Below are 16,771 nucleotides of genomic sequence, written 5' to 3' on the forward strand. Positions count from 1 at the left end.
GGGACCCCAATCTTTGAGGCTCTGAGAGAGAAATGTTTAATAATGTTATCCCTTCTTGTCCTCAAGATAGCTGTCAGAATGTAACACTTTCTTTCACACTGCCCATTATGCATGGAAGTACCCCCTGAATTAAACAGGCCACTACCACTGTTGTGATCATATGGATGGCTAACATCAAGTAATCATGCTTGACTTTTAATCCTAGTATGTCCACGTGGCAAGAGGAAAGTAGAACAAATTCTGGACTCAAAACTATTTGACAATGTCACTTCAATCTTTAAGGAAATACTGCAGTGTTTATTTTGAGTGTTCTGTCGTTTTATCTGGGGGAAGCTGGAATAGTATAATTCCTTAGATATTTCAGTATTAGCCCCATGGGGAGCTAAAAATCCTTTTAAAGACTAACATCTTGTGTTCTGGAGGGGGGGAAAAAATTGATATCGGTTCTTAGTAGCAGGGGTCTTGTCATGCTGCTAAATCCTAGAGCATCTTTTTGTTTAAACAGTACAACTTTTCTTTAACTATTCCCTGTCTGTAACCACTGTGACATGCCATATTTTTTTGTGTTTTCATACTTCTATAATAATTTGAAACCTTCTGATGAAAGATGTTGTATAAATAAGCTATCTGTTTTAATTGGCATGGAATCTGTTCAGCCTTAGGTAACCAACAACAAAAAAAGTCAACAAGTAGAGGAAAACAGCAGAAAGAGGTCAAAGCTGAGAATGTAGAGGTATGTTACTTGATATTTGTAAATATGAAAATTGAACAAAGTGTATTAACAGATTCGGGAGTGTCTACAAGAAGCAACTGTACTCTGTAGGTGCTGTAGCTGAAATAGCAACCACTGCTTTGACTCATGTCTTCACTGGTCTGCTTGCAACTTGCAGGTTAGTTTGTAACTACTGTTGCATTGCTTTTTAATTTTCTTATTAATATATTTAGTCTTAACTCTTCACATTGGGAAGTTTCAGAACTTTCTGCTTACAACCAAACTTTAAATATTCACTGTGAGCAATATTAATCCAATTTTAGTATTCTTCTTTAAAAGACCACTGCCCTTGCTACTCTGATCAGTTTGTTACCATAAATATTGTCTTGAGATGTATTTAAGTAGACATGGGAACTTTGTATGGAATAGGGTCTTTAGTGGGAAATACATATATATACACTTCCAGAACAGTTTCTCAGAATTGGCATATATAGTTTATAGCAATGTACAGATTAAAAGTTTGGCCTTAAGCTTTTATAGACGAGCACATGCACCCTTACATGAGCTTTATATGCACATCAGTAGTTTTTTAGGCAAGTTGGGTTGCATGCAAAAGTATTCTGCAAAAATCCTAGACTTGTGCATGCACATCAGGTGTTTTTTGCATAGAATTTGTGAACAAAACTGCATGTATGCTTTTAAAACTAAATGGGCCTAATTTTTTGTTATGGGCCAAGCCTATTAGGCTTTTTGGGAGTCTTAGTTAATATCTATTTGAGTGTCATACTGTTGTGTGGCTTTTAACTGGTATCTGCAAGATACTTGACTGAGATAGTTTTAAACACAAGTAGCTACAGAATTGGCATGTTTAGCTAGTTTTTATGTGATCAAATGTACAGTGTAATCATGCTTTTTCAAAAACTGATGGAATTCTGAAATGTTTTGGAGAAGTTGTCTGGTTCAGATACTCCTGTGCATTTTCAACACATCTGGCCAAATCCTTCTTGCTTAACCATGTGTAATCACAGTGACTTAGTTACTGGTCATCAGCCCTAATTTAAATTAGTACAGAGGCATTTATCTGGAATATGCAGATATTCACTTTCTATATGCACACATAAAACTTCACTTGCTGCATCATAAGGAAACAGCATGCCGAGTGCCTTGTTTCTTAACTACCACTTCAAAATTTAGCATAATACTCCATTCCTCACTGAAGACTGTACTGAGAGTTAAGTAAAACTGTCTTTGAATTGAGTGAACAAGTGTCTGGACAAGCTTTTCACGCTTAGATCACTGAACAGAATTTCAGAAGTTGCAAACAATCATCTTCAGATTGAGAGGAGCGTCTCAAAAAAAAAATCATCTTTCTGTGCCAAAAGCTTAACCCACTGAAAATGGGGACTAGAATAAGCCATCCTAACTACAACACACATTCTTTTTAGAGCTATTACCGCTCTCCTGCTGGTAATAGCTAACCTTAAGTGATCACTCTCGTTACAGTGTGTATGGTAACACCCATTGTTTCATGTTCTCTTTGTATATAAATCTCCCCACTGTATTTTCCACTGAATGCATCCGATGAAGTGAGCTGTAGCTCACGAAAGCTTATGCTCAAATAAATTGGTTAATCTCTAAGGTGCCACAAGTCCTCCTTTTCTTTTTGCAAATACAGACTAACACGGACTCTGAAACCATTCTTTTTAGGGTGGTTGCAGATGTGTATTCCACTCAGGTGTGCTGGAGAACTTTGCCTAGTGGTACCTGTAGGGACAGTACTCTAGCCCCTTAGCCCCTCCCTGGGTTATTTAAGGGTGGTGCCACCCAAATCCCCTCAGTTCCTTTTCACCACCTGCCACTAGAGTCGGAGCATTTGACATGGTAGTTTACCTCACTCTGTTTATCTGTTTTTTGGGGCCTTTATTGTATATAGGTTAGTTTAGTAGTACGCTTAGATTGAGTCATAGTAGGTAGGATAGACAGATAGGGTATGTCTACACAGCAAAGAGAAACCCATGGCTGGCCCATGCCAGTTGACTCCGGCTCCGGGGACTCAGGCTGCAGGGCTCTTTCACTGCTGGATAGACTTCTGGCTCGGGCTGAAGCCCGAACTCTGGGACCCTCCCACCCTGCAGGGCTCTAGGGTTTTTCTTTGCTGTGTAGACATACCCATAATTTAACCCAAGGGTTAAACCTTGTCAGTCATGTGGGGTGTCTGTCCCCACTAGTTACCCCCACGCGCAGTGTTTGTTGTGCCTGGGAAAAGGGCACATCTAAAGAAGGGAGTTCATCTGCGAAGTCCTTTAAAAAGAGAACACTGGTGACAAGCTATTTGCATCTGAAGCGCAGCACCTTCTAGAGCAGGCCATGAGTCCCCCCCCCAGCCCCCTTGGTACTAGGGATCTCTACAGACTGTCCCCAGCCTTGCGCTCTCATTCAGAGATGACATGTTGCTTCCAACACAGTCTGGTGCTTCACATAACAGAAAGGGGGTTCATTCACCTTCCTCTAGTCCTCTGAGGAAGAGGTTCAACAAGATGGACCGAGACCATTCCAGGACTCAGGGATTTCTCTTCGTCTTCTAAGAGGAGTGCTGGCTGGCACTATAATTCCTCCAGTATGCAGGTTGAAGCTGGGCTGTCTCACCGATTCCCAGTATCACGACGAGATGAGTTGGACACTGTACTACCATCTCCAGTATTGGCCCTGTCATCGGTATTGGACTCAACAGATGATGTCAGCGTTGGCACTGATTGTACGCCATTGGCATACCAGGCGGTGTCAGACCGGCTCTGCCTTTCCTAGCCTGATTTCCCCAATAATTCAAGAGCATTCGGCAGCCAGGGACGCTGCTTCTGCTGTGCCCTCAGCACCATGTGGTCTGATCGCAGAGATGTCTTGTTCGTCAGCACTGTATTCTACTCTGCCTAAGACTTGGAGTTCAGAGTTGCGGTCAACATCCTTTTTCTTAACAAGCAGCCTTTTGGTGCAGATGCTTTCTTCAGCACCGACTATGTCTTTGCTGCTGACCATATCTTTGGGATTGGTACCTGTGATGGGTTCCCCCCCTGATGAGATATTACTGTCTAGCAGATCAAGACTTTTAGAATGATACCTCACAAGGAATATTTTTGTACAAAACATATCCTAATTACATGACGGTGAATATTGGGGTGCCAGGGTGTCGCAGTACCTCCCTCGTTTGCTTTAGTATTGTGTGGAATTGTGATGCCTCTCTTGGTACTGGAGGCACCAACTGCTCGTTCATCCTTGGTACTGATGCCATCTCCATATTGGTTTTTGGATGAGGAAGGTCATTTGCTTGCCCTGATGGGGATTGCTCCTCCTCTACCAGTGGACAACTTGCTGATCTTGTCGAGACAGAGTTTGGGGACATCTTCCACTTCTCCCTCGCCTTTTGAAGCACTGTTCTCGGAAATCCTCAGGACCATCCTCAAATCACTGTCTGTATAGAGATTGGCACGGTTCTCGCAGTAGGGATAGGGGCCCCTGCCCTAGTACCTATTGGTCACCAATGCCTTATCCCTATTCCCAGTTGCCTCCTTGGAATCCTTAGTACAGTCCTTGGTCTGCCAAATCGTATTTTTTGATGCAGTACAAGGCAAGGTTGCCCATTCTGGCTGCAGTTTCTTGTCCTGAGTCACCTCTATTACATGCATAGTCTGAGTTCATTCCTCCTGACTGGTCCAGACTGATTCTCTCATACAGGAGCTTCTATTGGCCCTGCACTCTTCCTCATCCTCTCCAGATGACTCTTCCTCACCTGTTCCTGAGATTTTAAGGATTTCCTGAGGTGTATGGCTTCTGCCTTGGGCATTCAGGCGGAGTTCATGCAGGACCTCAAGACACAAGTTGCTGGATATTCTCCAGGTGTCAGCTCCAGGGATGGTGGCTCTCCAGGTAAACTAAGCCTTCTTGGAGTTTGCGAAGTCCTTGTTGAATACCCCATCTTCATTACCACCTACAGCAAAGCATTCTGAGAAGCGCTATAATGTTCTCATACAGGGATTCAACTGCTTCTGCTCCCATCAAGCCCCTAACTCTCTTATGGTAACAGCAGTAAATGACCAATCATGACAGAGGAGATACAAATCCACCCCCAAGAACAAAGAATCTAAGAGGCTGGACTTGCCGGGGATGGAGGGTGAGAAACTTACAAGACTATCATTACATATGTGCATTGTAAATCAACAGGCATTGTTATCTATGGACTTGTCTTCATAAATAGCAGCGCAGCTGCATTGGGGTGGCTGATCCTCTATAGTGCTTTAGTGAAGGTGCAGTTACTAGGCTGACAGGAGAGCTTCTGCTGTGGGCTTAGTTAATCTGCCTTTTAGGGGGCTTATTCCTTCACCCACTTACTTCCCTGGTCCTTCTCACATGAACAGAGAGCAACAATACCCAAAGTCCAAAGGTGCAAACAATTTGATGTTTATTGGGGTGAACTTCCAGCAAGCATGATTCCAGTTTCCTTCCTTAGTATCCTCCTTCCCAGCTCTGACACCACAGAGCCTTACACCTGTGTCCCTGTTCCCATTCCTGCCCTTAGCCAAACATGATTCCAATTTCCCCAGCCCCATTCCCTGTTCCCATTTCCCCCACCCGCATGCCCACCCCTCACCCCCTACTTCCTGATTGACTGCAGACTATATAGTAAAACTTGAGTTCTGCTTTGCTATACCTTAACCAATCATGTTCCTGAAATTTAACTAACCAATCCTAACATATTGTAACATGATTATGTACCCAATTATATCCCACCACCTTAATTAGTTTATACCCTGCAAAATTAATTATACAGCAGACAGAAACAATCACAGAACCAGACAGAGACCATGCAAATAAACAATAGCAAAGTGGGAACTATAATGACAAAACAATACAGAAGTGAGGATTTCACATCCCAGCTATTGATAAGTGAGTTCTTGCCAGACAGGATGCTATCAAACTAAGTTTCCTTTTACATTTTCTAAGCACTTCCCTTTCTCTGGAGGTGATAGGCACTATCAGGACAGGATTGTATTCCTAACAGCCCAATAGCACCTTATTTCAATGTGACTAGTTTGGAATGTGAGGATGTGACTGTTCGCTTCCCAGCTTATGGCTGCCTCTGTTGCTTAGCCAAAGGCCTTAGCCTAAGAACAGGGCCTCAGACTGTCACAGTAAGAGAAGGCCCTTACACTGGCAGACAGTGATTTTGATTCTTTCTTTTATACCTCTATAACTAGCCAAGTGATAAGAATACACCTAAATTCTTAAAGTACAGGCCTTTGCAGAGAGGCCTGAATATCTATATCCTAACACTGCCTCCCCGAGAGGCGATAGCTATGTTGATGGGAGAAGCTCTCCCTCTGACATAGCACGGTCTACACCGGGTGCTAGGTTGATATCACTGTCACTCAGGGGTGTGGATTTTTTACACCCCTGAGCGATGTAGTTTATACCTATATAAGTCTTTATGGTAGACCTGGCCTAGATATGACTTCATCAATTGAGACACTATCTCAAAATTCAAGACAGAAACCTCCAGGGAAGAATTTAAGGTGTTTGTTGGAGAGGGCCATCTGGTGGCCAAAACTTCATTGCAAGTGGCCCTGGATATAGTGGACGCCTCTTTTAGAATTACAGTAGAACCTCGGAGTTACGAACACCAGAGTTATGAACTGACCAGTCAACCAAGCACCTCATTTGGAATGGCAGTATGCAGTCAGGCAGCAGCAGAGACCAAAAGAAAGCAAATACAGTACGGTACTGTGTTAAATGTAAACTACTAAAAAAAAAAATAGTAAAGGGAAAGCTTAAAAAATTTGGCAAGGTAAGGAAGCTGTTTCGGTGCTTATTTCATTTAAATTAAGATGATTAAAAGTAGCATTTTTCCTCTGCGTAGTAAAGTTTCAAAGCTCTATTAAGTCAATGTTAAGTTGTAAACTTTTAAAAGAACAACCATAACATTTTGTTCAGAGTTATGAACAACCTCCATTCCCGAGGTATTTGTAACTGAAGTTCTACTGTATGGCATCAGCTGTGACTATGAGAAGGGCCTTATGGTTGCAGAATTCTGGCATAGTTCCTGACGTTCAGCAGTGTATCAAGGACTTACCTTTCAATGGTCACATTTTGTTTTTGGAGAGAACTGATGAGACTTTACATTTTGTTTAAGGACTGCTGGGCCACTTCGTTTCCTAGGGGTTTAAACCCTGTCCAGAAGGAGGCATAATTACGGAAGTCAGCAGCAACAGTACTGCTCACAGCCATTTTTCAGGCAGTAATCTTTCCCTGTTAAGCAGCAGGACTCCTCTAGGAAAGGGCATAGATTGCAGAGGAGGAAGCCTTCTGTGTCTAATTTTAGCTAGCAAGCCCAGCCCATTGTCCTCCATTGAGTAAGCAGCCATTTTGACTTTCAGGTCCAGGACAGCATTCCATTTGTGACTTCGGTGCCCCCATCTCTTCAGTTTGGGAATAGGTTGTCTTGCTTTTATGGTGATGCTTGGGATACAGTAACCCCTGACAAATGCGTGCTAAGCACCTTCAGATTATGCCATTCAGTTCCTCTGCATCTCTCCTACCATGTCCCTCCTCAAGAACCCTTTTTGTGAGCCACTGTTTCTTCAGTTGGTCTAAATTCTACGTGCTTAGAGAGAGCTATAAAGGAGGTCCCGCTGCATCACTGGGAAAAGGGATTCTATTCCCGATATTTCCTGGTCCCCAAACCCAAAGGAGGGATGAGGCCAATTCTTGATCTCCACATCAAATACGTGTGATTCCGTATGGTCACTCTAGCAATGATCCTTTTTGCATTAACTCACAACTGGTTTGCTGCCCCAGATCTTCAAATGCTTATTTCCACGTAATGATTTTCTCAAGCTATAGGAAGTTTCTGAGACTTGTCATGGCAGGTCAACATCAGTATGCTGTGCTTCCCCTTGGCCCGTCCTCAGCTCCTCGTGTTTTTGTCAGATGCATGGTGGTAGTGACTGCATACCTCAGGAAAAGAGCAATTCACACCTTCCCGTATCTGAACAATTGATTAGTGAGGGTCAAGTCAAGACAAGTCCTCTTGCATGTTCAGTTCACATTGTTACCCAGGGTTTTCAGAACCCAAAGCAGTGGCAACTTAACTGTTTCACTCCAGGCGGTGTCAGGAATAAATCAATGGGAACACAGTGCTTCCGGATGATGAAAATTGATAAAATAAGTATGCTCTTATCTAAAACTACTATTTATTAAATTGAAGCACACAAAGACATAAGCAATAGTTTTAGAACATCTCAAATAATTACCTAGAATCTGAGATTGTCTACTGCTGACCTGCTGCTAATTACTCACTACACTCTTTCCTGCCAGGGAGTATGGCATCAGGAAAAAGTCTCTCAGGATAGCTTCAGAGAACTGTTCCAAAGTACACTCTATTGTCTTTTTATAACTAACTTTTACAAAACACATGGCTCATAGTAACCCCTACAGGTTCATCACCTCTCCTAACTTCAATAAACTACTTATCAACAAAACATTCCTAACAATCTTAGTCATAATAAGCTTCTGTATCAAAGGTGCCCAAACTTAATGTCTCCATCCACTTATTTTCTTTCAGTCTCAATTTGTTGACTCTTTTCTCCTCCCCCCCCCCATTCTGGTTAGCAGAAACTGCAAGCCTACAGCTAGTATTTGACCTTACCTCCAGAAGCATGGCTTGTCCAAATTAACCCTTAACGATGTGGTGGTCTATTTTATTAATTCATGGTGGCTGAATGCACACAATATGGATGCAATTAACTTGGTCAAATTCTGGGGTAACATTCCCCTCAATTCCAGGGCAACAACAATGCACCTTTTCAATTATGTGAGTCTGATCTTAAATGAAGGGAGATTAAACATTAATACCAACTCAAAAAATCAAGTTCATTGGGGCCCTACCAGATTCTATAAGATCCAGGGCATTCCTACCAAATGAGCAATTCCAGGCAATTTGTTGCCTGTCTCTGTTTCTCTGCTTTCACACTTCTACTGCCATCTAAGTGTGCCTGAAGTTAAGTCATATGACTGCATGCACTTACATGGTCCACATGCAAGATTTCACATTCGTCCTCTTCAAACCTGGTGGAGGTTGGTCTGTTGCCCAAATTGTCAGGTATTGGATGGGCTGGTCCAAGTGCATCCAGTGGTTCTGAACTCCCTTCAGTGGTGGACAGTTCAATGCAAAGTATACCAAGGTGTTCTCTTTGCTTGTGTTCTCCCCACATCCCCTTAGAGAGGATCATAGTGACAGATGCTTCCACAATAGGTTGGGCAGCACATCTGGGGGAATTGAAGATACAAGGTTTATTGACAGAGCAGGAAGCATCTCTTCATATCAATGTTGTGGAGCTTCGGGACATTTACAATGTATGCAAGATATTTCAAGTGCAGATTGCGTCACAGCAGTTCACGTACTCACTAACAACATCACCAGAATGTATTATGTGAACAAACGGAGGAAACCGCTCCAATCAGCGTCATCAGGAGATGATAAAGTTCTGGCAGTTCTGAATCAAAGAGAACATCATTTCCGCAGCTGCTCGTTTACCAGAGGCCCAGAATCGCTTGGCCAATCATCCAGCAGGAATTTCTCCCAGAATCACAAATGGTATCTGAAGAGTGGTATACTGAGGACCATGGGATACTCCTGCTATTGACCTGATTGTGACAGACGACAAGAAGAAGTGCAATCAAGTTTGCCCTCGAACAGGTCTCAGTCCAGATTCCTTAGCCAATACCTTTCACGTGAATTGGGGATCAGCATTGATGTATGCTTTCCCCTTGATCCCACTCATTCCTCGGGTCATTCTCAAGCCAAGAATGGATCATGCCAGACTAATTCTTATAGCACCAGTTTGGCCAAGACAACGTTGGTTTTCTAACCTCCTCAGTCTTTGTCCACCCATTCCTCTTCCTTGTTGACCCAATCTATTGACTCAGTTCTGTGGTCAGATTTCACAGCCAGCACTGAGCAGTCTGCCCCCAGCATGAATACTAGTATGGTTAGATAAAGAAAACTGCTCAACAGATTCTTTTTAGCAGTAGAAAGCCCTCCACTAGGGCCTATCTATTTGGAAAAGTGGAAACATTTTCCCATTTGGTGCCTAGGCCGGGGGATTCAACTGATGCAATCCTGCATCCAGGACGTCCTGGAGTACCTGTTAGACCTTCAGTCCTCTGGTCTGTATCTCAGTTTGTTGAGGGTCCATGTGACAGTGATTTCAGCATTTCATCCTGAAATCCAAGGACAATCAGTTTCCTTGAACTCCATAGTAGTCAGATTTCTGAAAGGGGTCACTTGTGTCTTTCTACCAGAGAAGAAAGTGAGACTTAATACTGTGTTAGCCCCCTTATGGGTTCTCCCTTGGCAACTTGTTCTCTCTCTCTCCTAGGCAGAAAGACAGGGTTTCTTGCAGCCATAACTTCTGCGAGAAGAGTTAGTGAGCTGTAGGGCCCTGATGGCAGACCCTCTATATACTCAGTTTTTCAAGGAAAAGATTTCCTTGACACCTCATCCTAAATTTTTAGTCTCAGGGGGTATCACTATTTCATCTTAACCAGAATGTTTACTTACCCATATTTTTTCCAAAATCTCATTCCAATGATAATGAACAGTGTCTTCATTCCTTGGATGTGAGACAATGCATGGCATTTACTTGGAAAGAACTAAACCATTTTGTTTCCTTGTCTTTTTATTTCCTTTGCGGATTGCAAAAGGGTCAAGCACTCTCTATGCTGGCAATTCCAAGGCGGATAACATCCCATGTTACAACCGCTTGTTATGGGATAGTCAGACCCCGCCTCTGCAGAGATTAAGAGCCCATTTGACAAGGTCCCAAGTGACATCGATTGCATTTCTCAGTGACATTTCAATATTGAATATTTGCAGGGACGCTACATGGTCTTCCATACATATTTTTACCAAGCATTATGCTGTTACGTCTGCGTTCAGACCAGACATGAATTTTGGGAAGGCAGTCTTGTTGTTGCTCTTTAAGGAGACTTCAAGCCCCACTTCCTTCTGATACTGCTTGTGAGTTACCCGAGTGGAATACATGTCTGCAACCACTCAGAAAAGAAAAGATTGTTACTTACCCGTACTGTAATTGTTGTTTGAGATATGGGTGCAGACTTATATTCCCCGATTCACTCTCAGTCCCCTCTGCCTCAAAGTCTCAGTTCTTGACATTCAGTATGAAGGAAGTGACGGGGAGCAGGGCAGCACTGCCCTTAAATAACCTGGGGAGGGGCCACAGTCGTGAGCACCATCCCTTTGGGTACTGCTAGGCAAAGTTCTCTAGCTTTGGTGCACTTGGCATGCACATACCTGAGTGGAATACACATCTTCATCCACATCTTAAAGAACAACAGTTGCAGCACAGATAAGTAACAGTCTTTCAGGATTCCAGTGCTATAATTTAGGATGGAGGCCTTCATTCTGTCTATTGCTTGGCTAATGTGCCTAAGTATTGGAAGTACACTCACCCTGTAACCCAATATCTAGGTAGGACAGGCAAGCTGAGGGTGAAATGTAAGCCTCAAACTCAAAGCAAGGGAATTCAGTTACCGTAAATAAGACTTAAGGAGGATTAGATCTAAATTTAATCTTCTAGAGCAGTGGTTCTCAACCTTTCCACACTACTGTACCCCTTTCAGGAGTCTGATCTGTCTTGTGTACCCCAAGTTTTATCTCACTTAAAAACTACTTGCTGAGAAAGTCAGACCTAAAAATACAAAAGTGTCACAGCACACTATTACTGAAAAATTGCTTACTTTCTCATTTTTACCATATACTTATAAAATAAATCAATTGGAATATAAATATAGTACTTACATTTCAGTGTATAGTATATAGAGCAGTATAAACATTTAATTGTATGAAATTTTAGTTTGTATTGACTTCGCTAGTGCTTTTTATGTAGCCTGTTGTAAAACTAGGCAAATATGTAGATTAGTTGATGTACCCCTTGGAAGACCTCTGCGTACCCCCAGGGATACGTTTACCCCTGCTTGAGAACCACTTGATAGAATTTCTTTCCACAAATTATCTTGATTTATGGACGACTCCAACTACTGGTCACTTCTTTTAACGTAAGTATTTGTCCCAAAAATGTGTTCTGTATTGTTATCTAATGACTAAAGTCGTGTAGTACTTACAATAATATGGACTAAAGTTGAAATAGAAGTGACAATAACCTCCACTTTATTTCTACTATAAGAACTGATTTAAATGTTTGTTTTGTCTACCTTGTGCTGTTACAGGCACATAAACATGAAGTGGAAGGAAATACTTTAATGGATCAACTAACTGAAGTCTCTGTCAGTAACTCTAAAAATCCAACATCAGAAGTCCATCAGGAAGAGACCCTGCTGGAAAAGGAAAACATATCAGTGACGCACATTCCGGTTCCATTGAGACAGAGAACACGTTCTTTTGCTCCTCAGAACTTTGTGTTTCAGCCCCTAGATGGTTTAACAACTTATAAAGTTACACCCATGACTCCTTCCAGGGCAAATGCATTTTTGACCCCCTGTCTCTCCTGGAGCCCTATGAAAATTGAAGCGTAAGAATTCCCTCTTCTAACAACTTTGCATCCATTACAACTTAGACCTTGGTGATGAAAAAGGATTCAAATTGCAATGGCAATTCTGCTGTGGAAATCTGTCTAATGTTAAACTGTAGCAGTATGTCAGCTGAAGGAGATCTGACATTTAATTAAATGCTTTCTGATCACTACCAGCCAAGCCTATATTTGACTGTGTAGTGGTAAAGGAAACCATGGTCTATAATCATGTGCCTTTAGAAGTAGAGCTCTCTGCAGTCTCTTGATATATGCTATGAAATACACACTTGTTGCTTTTTAGTAAAAATAGTTTGAATTCTCAAGGCACAAATGTTTAACACTTAAATTTGGTTAATTGTACTTAAAAATGCCTTGTTCCTGTAATGTAGTATATTATTGGCCATGTTAGCCAATTTTAAGGCATGCCAAGTAACTCTTTCTAACTTTTCTATTCCTTAGTAATATTTCTAAAGAAGAATCAAGAAAAGAGTGTTTGTTTAAAAGTCAAGTTTCACCTGCTCAGGAAGGGACTGATAAAAGCTCTCAAGAACAGCAAATTGGTACACATTCACTGAAAGTGAAGAATGGTATAGTATTGTGATTCACATTTAATGTAATCTTCTCTTCCTTGTTTGGCAAATGCAGTGTCCTGGTGATCAAATATCCTTCATATGTTTTTTCAGAATGTGTCTCAACCAAGACGCAAGATGCTATGCAGAGTTCAAATAAAACTAGTCCAGTGTCTGCAGATATCCCAGCAATTGAAACCAAAGGAGGAGAAACAGATCATGATGTACCCTATTTCAGGTTTGTGTTAAGATTAGCATCCTACTTGGCTAACAAGACTTCAGAGCAGAGCACTAAAAACTAGAATATCCATAAAACACAAACTCAAGAAGTCACTTTAAACTCTAATAACACAAATAGTAAGAGGTTTTCATGGTAGTTGGATAATCTGAGTCATGTTTAACTCTCATACTGGCCTTTCCTAGAGTTCTTAAAGCCAGTGACAAACCATCTCTTAAATGTTAATTTGTAATAGATCAGTGTCTTCATCTTTCTATATGTACCAAGCAAATATTAATTACTATTCTCTTTGTGCTTTTGTATTCTATACATATTGAATAAAAACAGTTTAAAGTGATGAAGACTAATGCCTTCTTAACCCTAGGAGAGCGAGTCTCCAAGGAGAGAGTCTCCTAGGAGAGAGTCTCCAAGACTGGCTGCTTAGAATATACGAGCAAGCTATAAAGCCTATCAAACCATTCCTAGAGCAGAAAGAAGAAATCTTTCCCTCCTAGTAAGAGACTAAGAGATAACACCAGCAGCTGCAAAAGTAGTAATGGCAGTTGGGGAGAATCAATTTTACTCTAAAATATAACAGAGGTTGGGTATCTCACTTTTTTTCTTTTCTTTTTAGAAACGTTCTTGCCTCTGAGACTGAGAGGCTGATGTCACACTGTCTCCAGTGGGATGGAAAGTTTGACCTGGACATACCAGAGGATGGTAAGAGAACAAACATGTAGTAGGGCACAGAATGGGTTTCATCCCAACCCCATATTGTCTGATCACTGGGGGTGGGGGGAAAAGCATAATTTATTTTGACTGTATGGGCCAAATTGCATTGGTTGGGACACATGAAAAAACTGTATTTGGCAAAGTTTAGAGTTTATCCAGAATATTTTTAAATCTTAACATTAAAGATCAGAGTGTCAGAGTTTCAGGCTAGAAGGGACCACTGGGTAATCTAGTGTCACCTCTTGTATAACACAGGCCACCAACCCTACCTAGCACCCACACATTAACCCAACAACTGAAATGAGACCAAAGTCTTACAATCCACAGGACACTAGACTATTATGAGCCACAGGCAGAGACTAGGAGGGACTGAGGTACACCAGTGACCGAGGCCCCCACAATTGCAGGAAAATGATTGAGACATACACCCAGATAATCCTGGCAAGTGACCTGCACCCACATGCTGCAAAGGAAAGTGAAAAAACCCCAAGATCTCTGCCAATCTGACGTGGGGGGAAATTCCTTCCCAACCCCCACATATAGTGATTAGTTATAGCATGAGCATTTAAGTCAGAACCAGCAGACCAAGCACCTGAGAGAGAGGGTACTTGGTGCCACCTCAGAGCTCTGGCCACCCCTCAGCGTCCCATCTCTAGCCATGGCCATCTCCTGATGCTTCAGAGGAAGGAGATAAATAAAAACTCTCCCAGAATAGCTGGGGGACGGGGGAAATCCCTTCCTGCCCCCTTCTGGTAGCCAGCTGAAACCCTGGAGCATGAGATTTAGGATGCAGCTTGCTGACACTAACAAAGTAAATGGAGTTGTCCACCAAAACAACTTGTCATTTTCAAACTTTGCCCATTCTTTGGTGACTTTTACAAAAAATAATAAAAATGCATGGAACATAGCCAAACTATATAATAGCTTTTAAACCAAATTTAAGACTTAACATAGAGTAACTGTTCTTGTCTGGGGAATATGAGTCCAATGCCATAATCAGACCTCCTCTTTAAAGATCTCTGGAGGTTGTGCTACTTCTAAAAGTATCTAGCATGCCTAGAAGGGTTGCATATGGTGGTTGGCTGCTGCTCCATATGAGCTGTTTTGAAACATTGCTCTGGATGCAGGAAATCTGAAGTCAGGTTATACAGGAAGCGAATTCTGGCACTCTACACTATTAGACATAAATAGATTAAACCACAATAATTGTAGAATGAAGTGTTCTTTTAATGTGTATCTTCAACTGTTAACTTGTTACCATCAGCAAAAGACCTCATTCGGACAACAGTTGGTCAAACGAGACTGCTCATAGCAGAGAGGTTTAAACAGTTTGAAGGACTGGTGGATAACTGTGAATTTAAATGGGGTGATAAGGCGACGACATGCACAGATCTGGATGGATTTTGGGATATGGTTAGTTTTCAGGTATGCACTTAAAATGTTAAACTACAACAAAACACAGAACCTCTATGGAATTCGTGTGAAACTTCTTCCAATCCACTGTGTTCATTTTATGGAGGCTGCATTTGTAGATTTTCAGACCCTAATGTAGTGTATTTTGTGTACACAAAACAAAATTATAGGTGCTGGTTTAGTAGTCTAATGGTAACCTGTACACTGTAACACAGCTGTGTATGATCCCAAGGTGGGAGTACTGCAGAAGCTAAACAATTTGCCCTGTTTTGAGAGTAGTGGGGAAGAACATCTACAGACCCACTTCTGTGTGTTTCAGAGAGCAGTAGTGAAATGCATTTGAGCATGGGGGAAATGAGCCTTTCCTAAACTGGAATTTATTAGCGCCTCTTGTGTCCTTTCTTTAAAAATCAAAAGGCAAAAATGTATTTAGCTTGCAATTATCACCCAAGGGAACCGGAGTTTGTCCTTGGATTTTCTCAGGGAAGTGGGTGGGTCTGCCTCCTGGAAAGTCACAGGCACTTGGGAAGAAACCTTTGGTTAATGCAGCCAACTTTGTATATGCTGAAAGAATGGAATATGCTGCTACACACCTATTCGGTTGCTGGAAAGGCAGCAGAAAACCTTTACCTAGGAGGAAGCATGACAGTGCTGTGGAGACAAACTTGGCATAAAAAAATCCCCCACTCCCTCACTACTCAGTCACTTGCACATGCTGCAAGTGAGAGGTGGGAGGAGAACTGGTGGAATCGGATGCACGTTACCTCAGAGAACCAGTTCACCAGGGACGGACCAAGTGTTGTAACTCCAGACTGACGGGACAGCAAACTCCTTATCACATTCAAAGACAAGCCAGGGAGATGGTACTATTGTAGTACAAATTTATGTCCATAGTCTCAGGATGTCAAGAGCAGGGACTGAACAGGCTAGGAAAAGGAATCTAGGAAAGGAGGCAGAGGTATAGCAAATCTTGCGACAACTCTACACTAAAAATGTTTCCTACCTAGGAGAGAGCCTGCGCTTCTGGGTGTTCCCACTGTAGGTACTGTTGCACAATGTGTTCCACATAGCCCTTAAACCTAATGATTTCTAAGAAAATTTCTATGACACAACTTAATTTCTCACTCTTGATTTCTAATTCAGCATGTGAACAGTAGGCTGGAAGCAGACTACTTTAATTCTAGGTGCTGGATTTCCTGAAGGTGATCCAATGTTTCCTTTCATTGGATCATCCAGTGTGGCAAGGGCTGTTTTGAATAAACCCAAGTGTCTTTGAATCTAATATGTATATATTAGTGTTGGTCACATCAGCTATGTTAACTGGGAGCCAGCGATTCATTTCTCCCACTAGAATCTGTTGGTAGTTCTATATTTAATTGGAAAAGGTACAGAAAAGGACAACAAAAATGATTAGGGGTATGGAACAGCTTCCATATGAGGAGAGATTAATAAGACTGGGACTTTTCAGCTTGGAAAAAAAGAGGCTAAGGGCAGATATGATAGAGGGCTATAAAATCATGACTGGTGT

At 41.9% G+C, this 16,771-nt stretch overlaps 1 protein-coding gene across 5 annotated transcripts in view; it reads left to right on the forward strand.

The window, feature by feature from the left end:
• DLGAP5 (DLG associated protein 5) overlaps positions 1-16,771 on the forward strand; it is a 40,363-nt gene that overhangs the window by 12,984 nt on the left and 10,608 nt on the right. For all 5 annotated transcript variants that reach the window (XM_043549166.1, XM_043549168.1, XM_043549167.1 and 2 more), the window contains exons 7-12: positions 657-733; positions 12,011-12,312; positions 12,772-12,899; positions 12,996-13,119; positions 13,733-13,818; positions 15,095-15,255. In XM_043549166.1, coding sequence (XP_043405101.1) covers positions 657-733; positions 12,011-12,312; positions 12,772-12,899; positions 12,996-13,119; positions 13,733-13,818; positions 15,095-15,255 — 878 coding nt within the window. The remainder of the gene's footprint in view (positions 1-656; positions 734-12,010; positions 12,313-12,771; positions 12,900-12,995; positions 13,120-13,732; positions 13,819-15,094; positions 15,256-16,771) is intronic.

Source organism: Chelonia mydas, chromosome 6, assembly GCF_015237465.2.
Source record: "Chelonia mydas isolate rCheMyd1 chromosome 6, rCheMyd1.pri.v2, whole genome shotgun sequence".
In the NCBI taxonomy this organism is placed as follows: Eukaryota; Metazoa; Chordata; order Testudines; family Cheloniidae; genus Chelonia; species Chelonia mydas.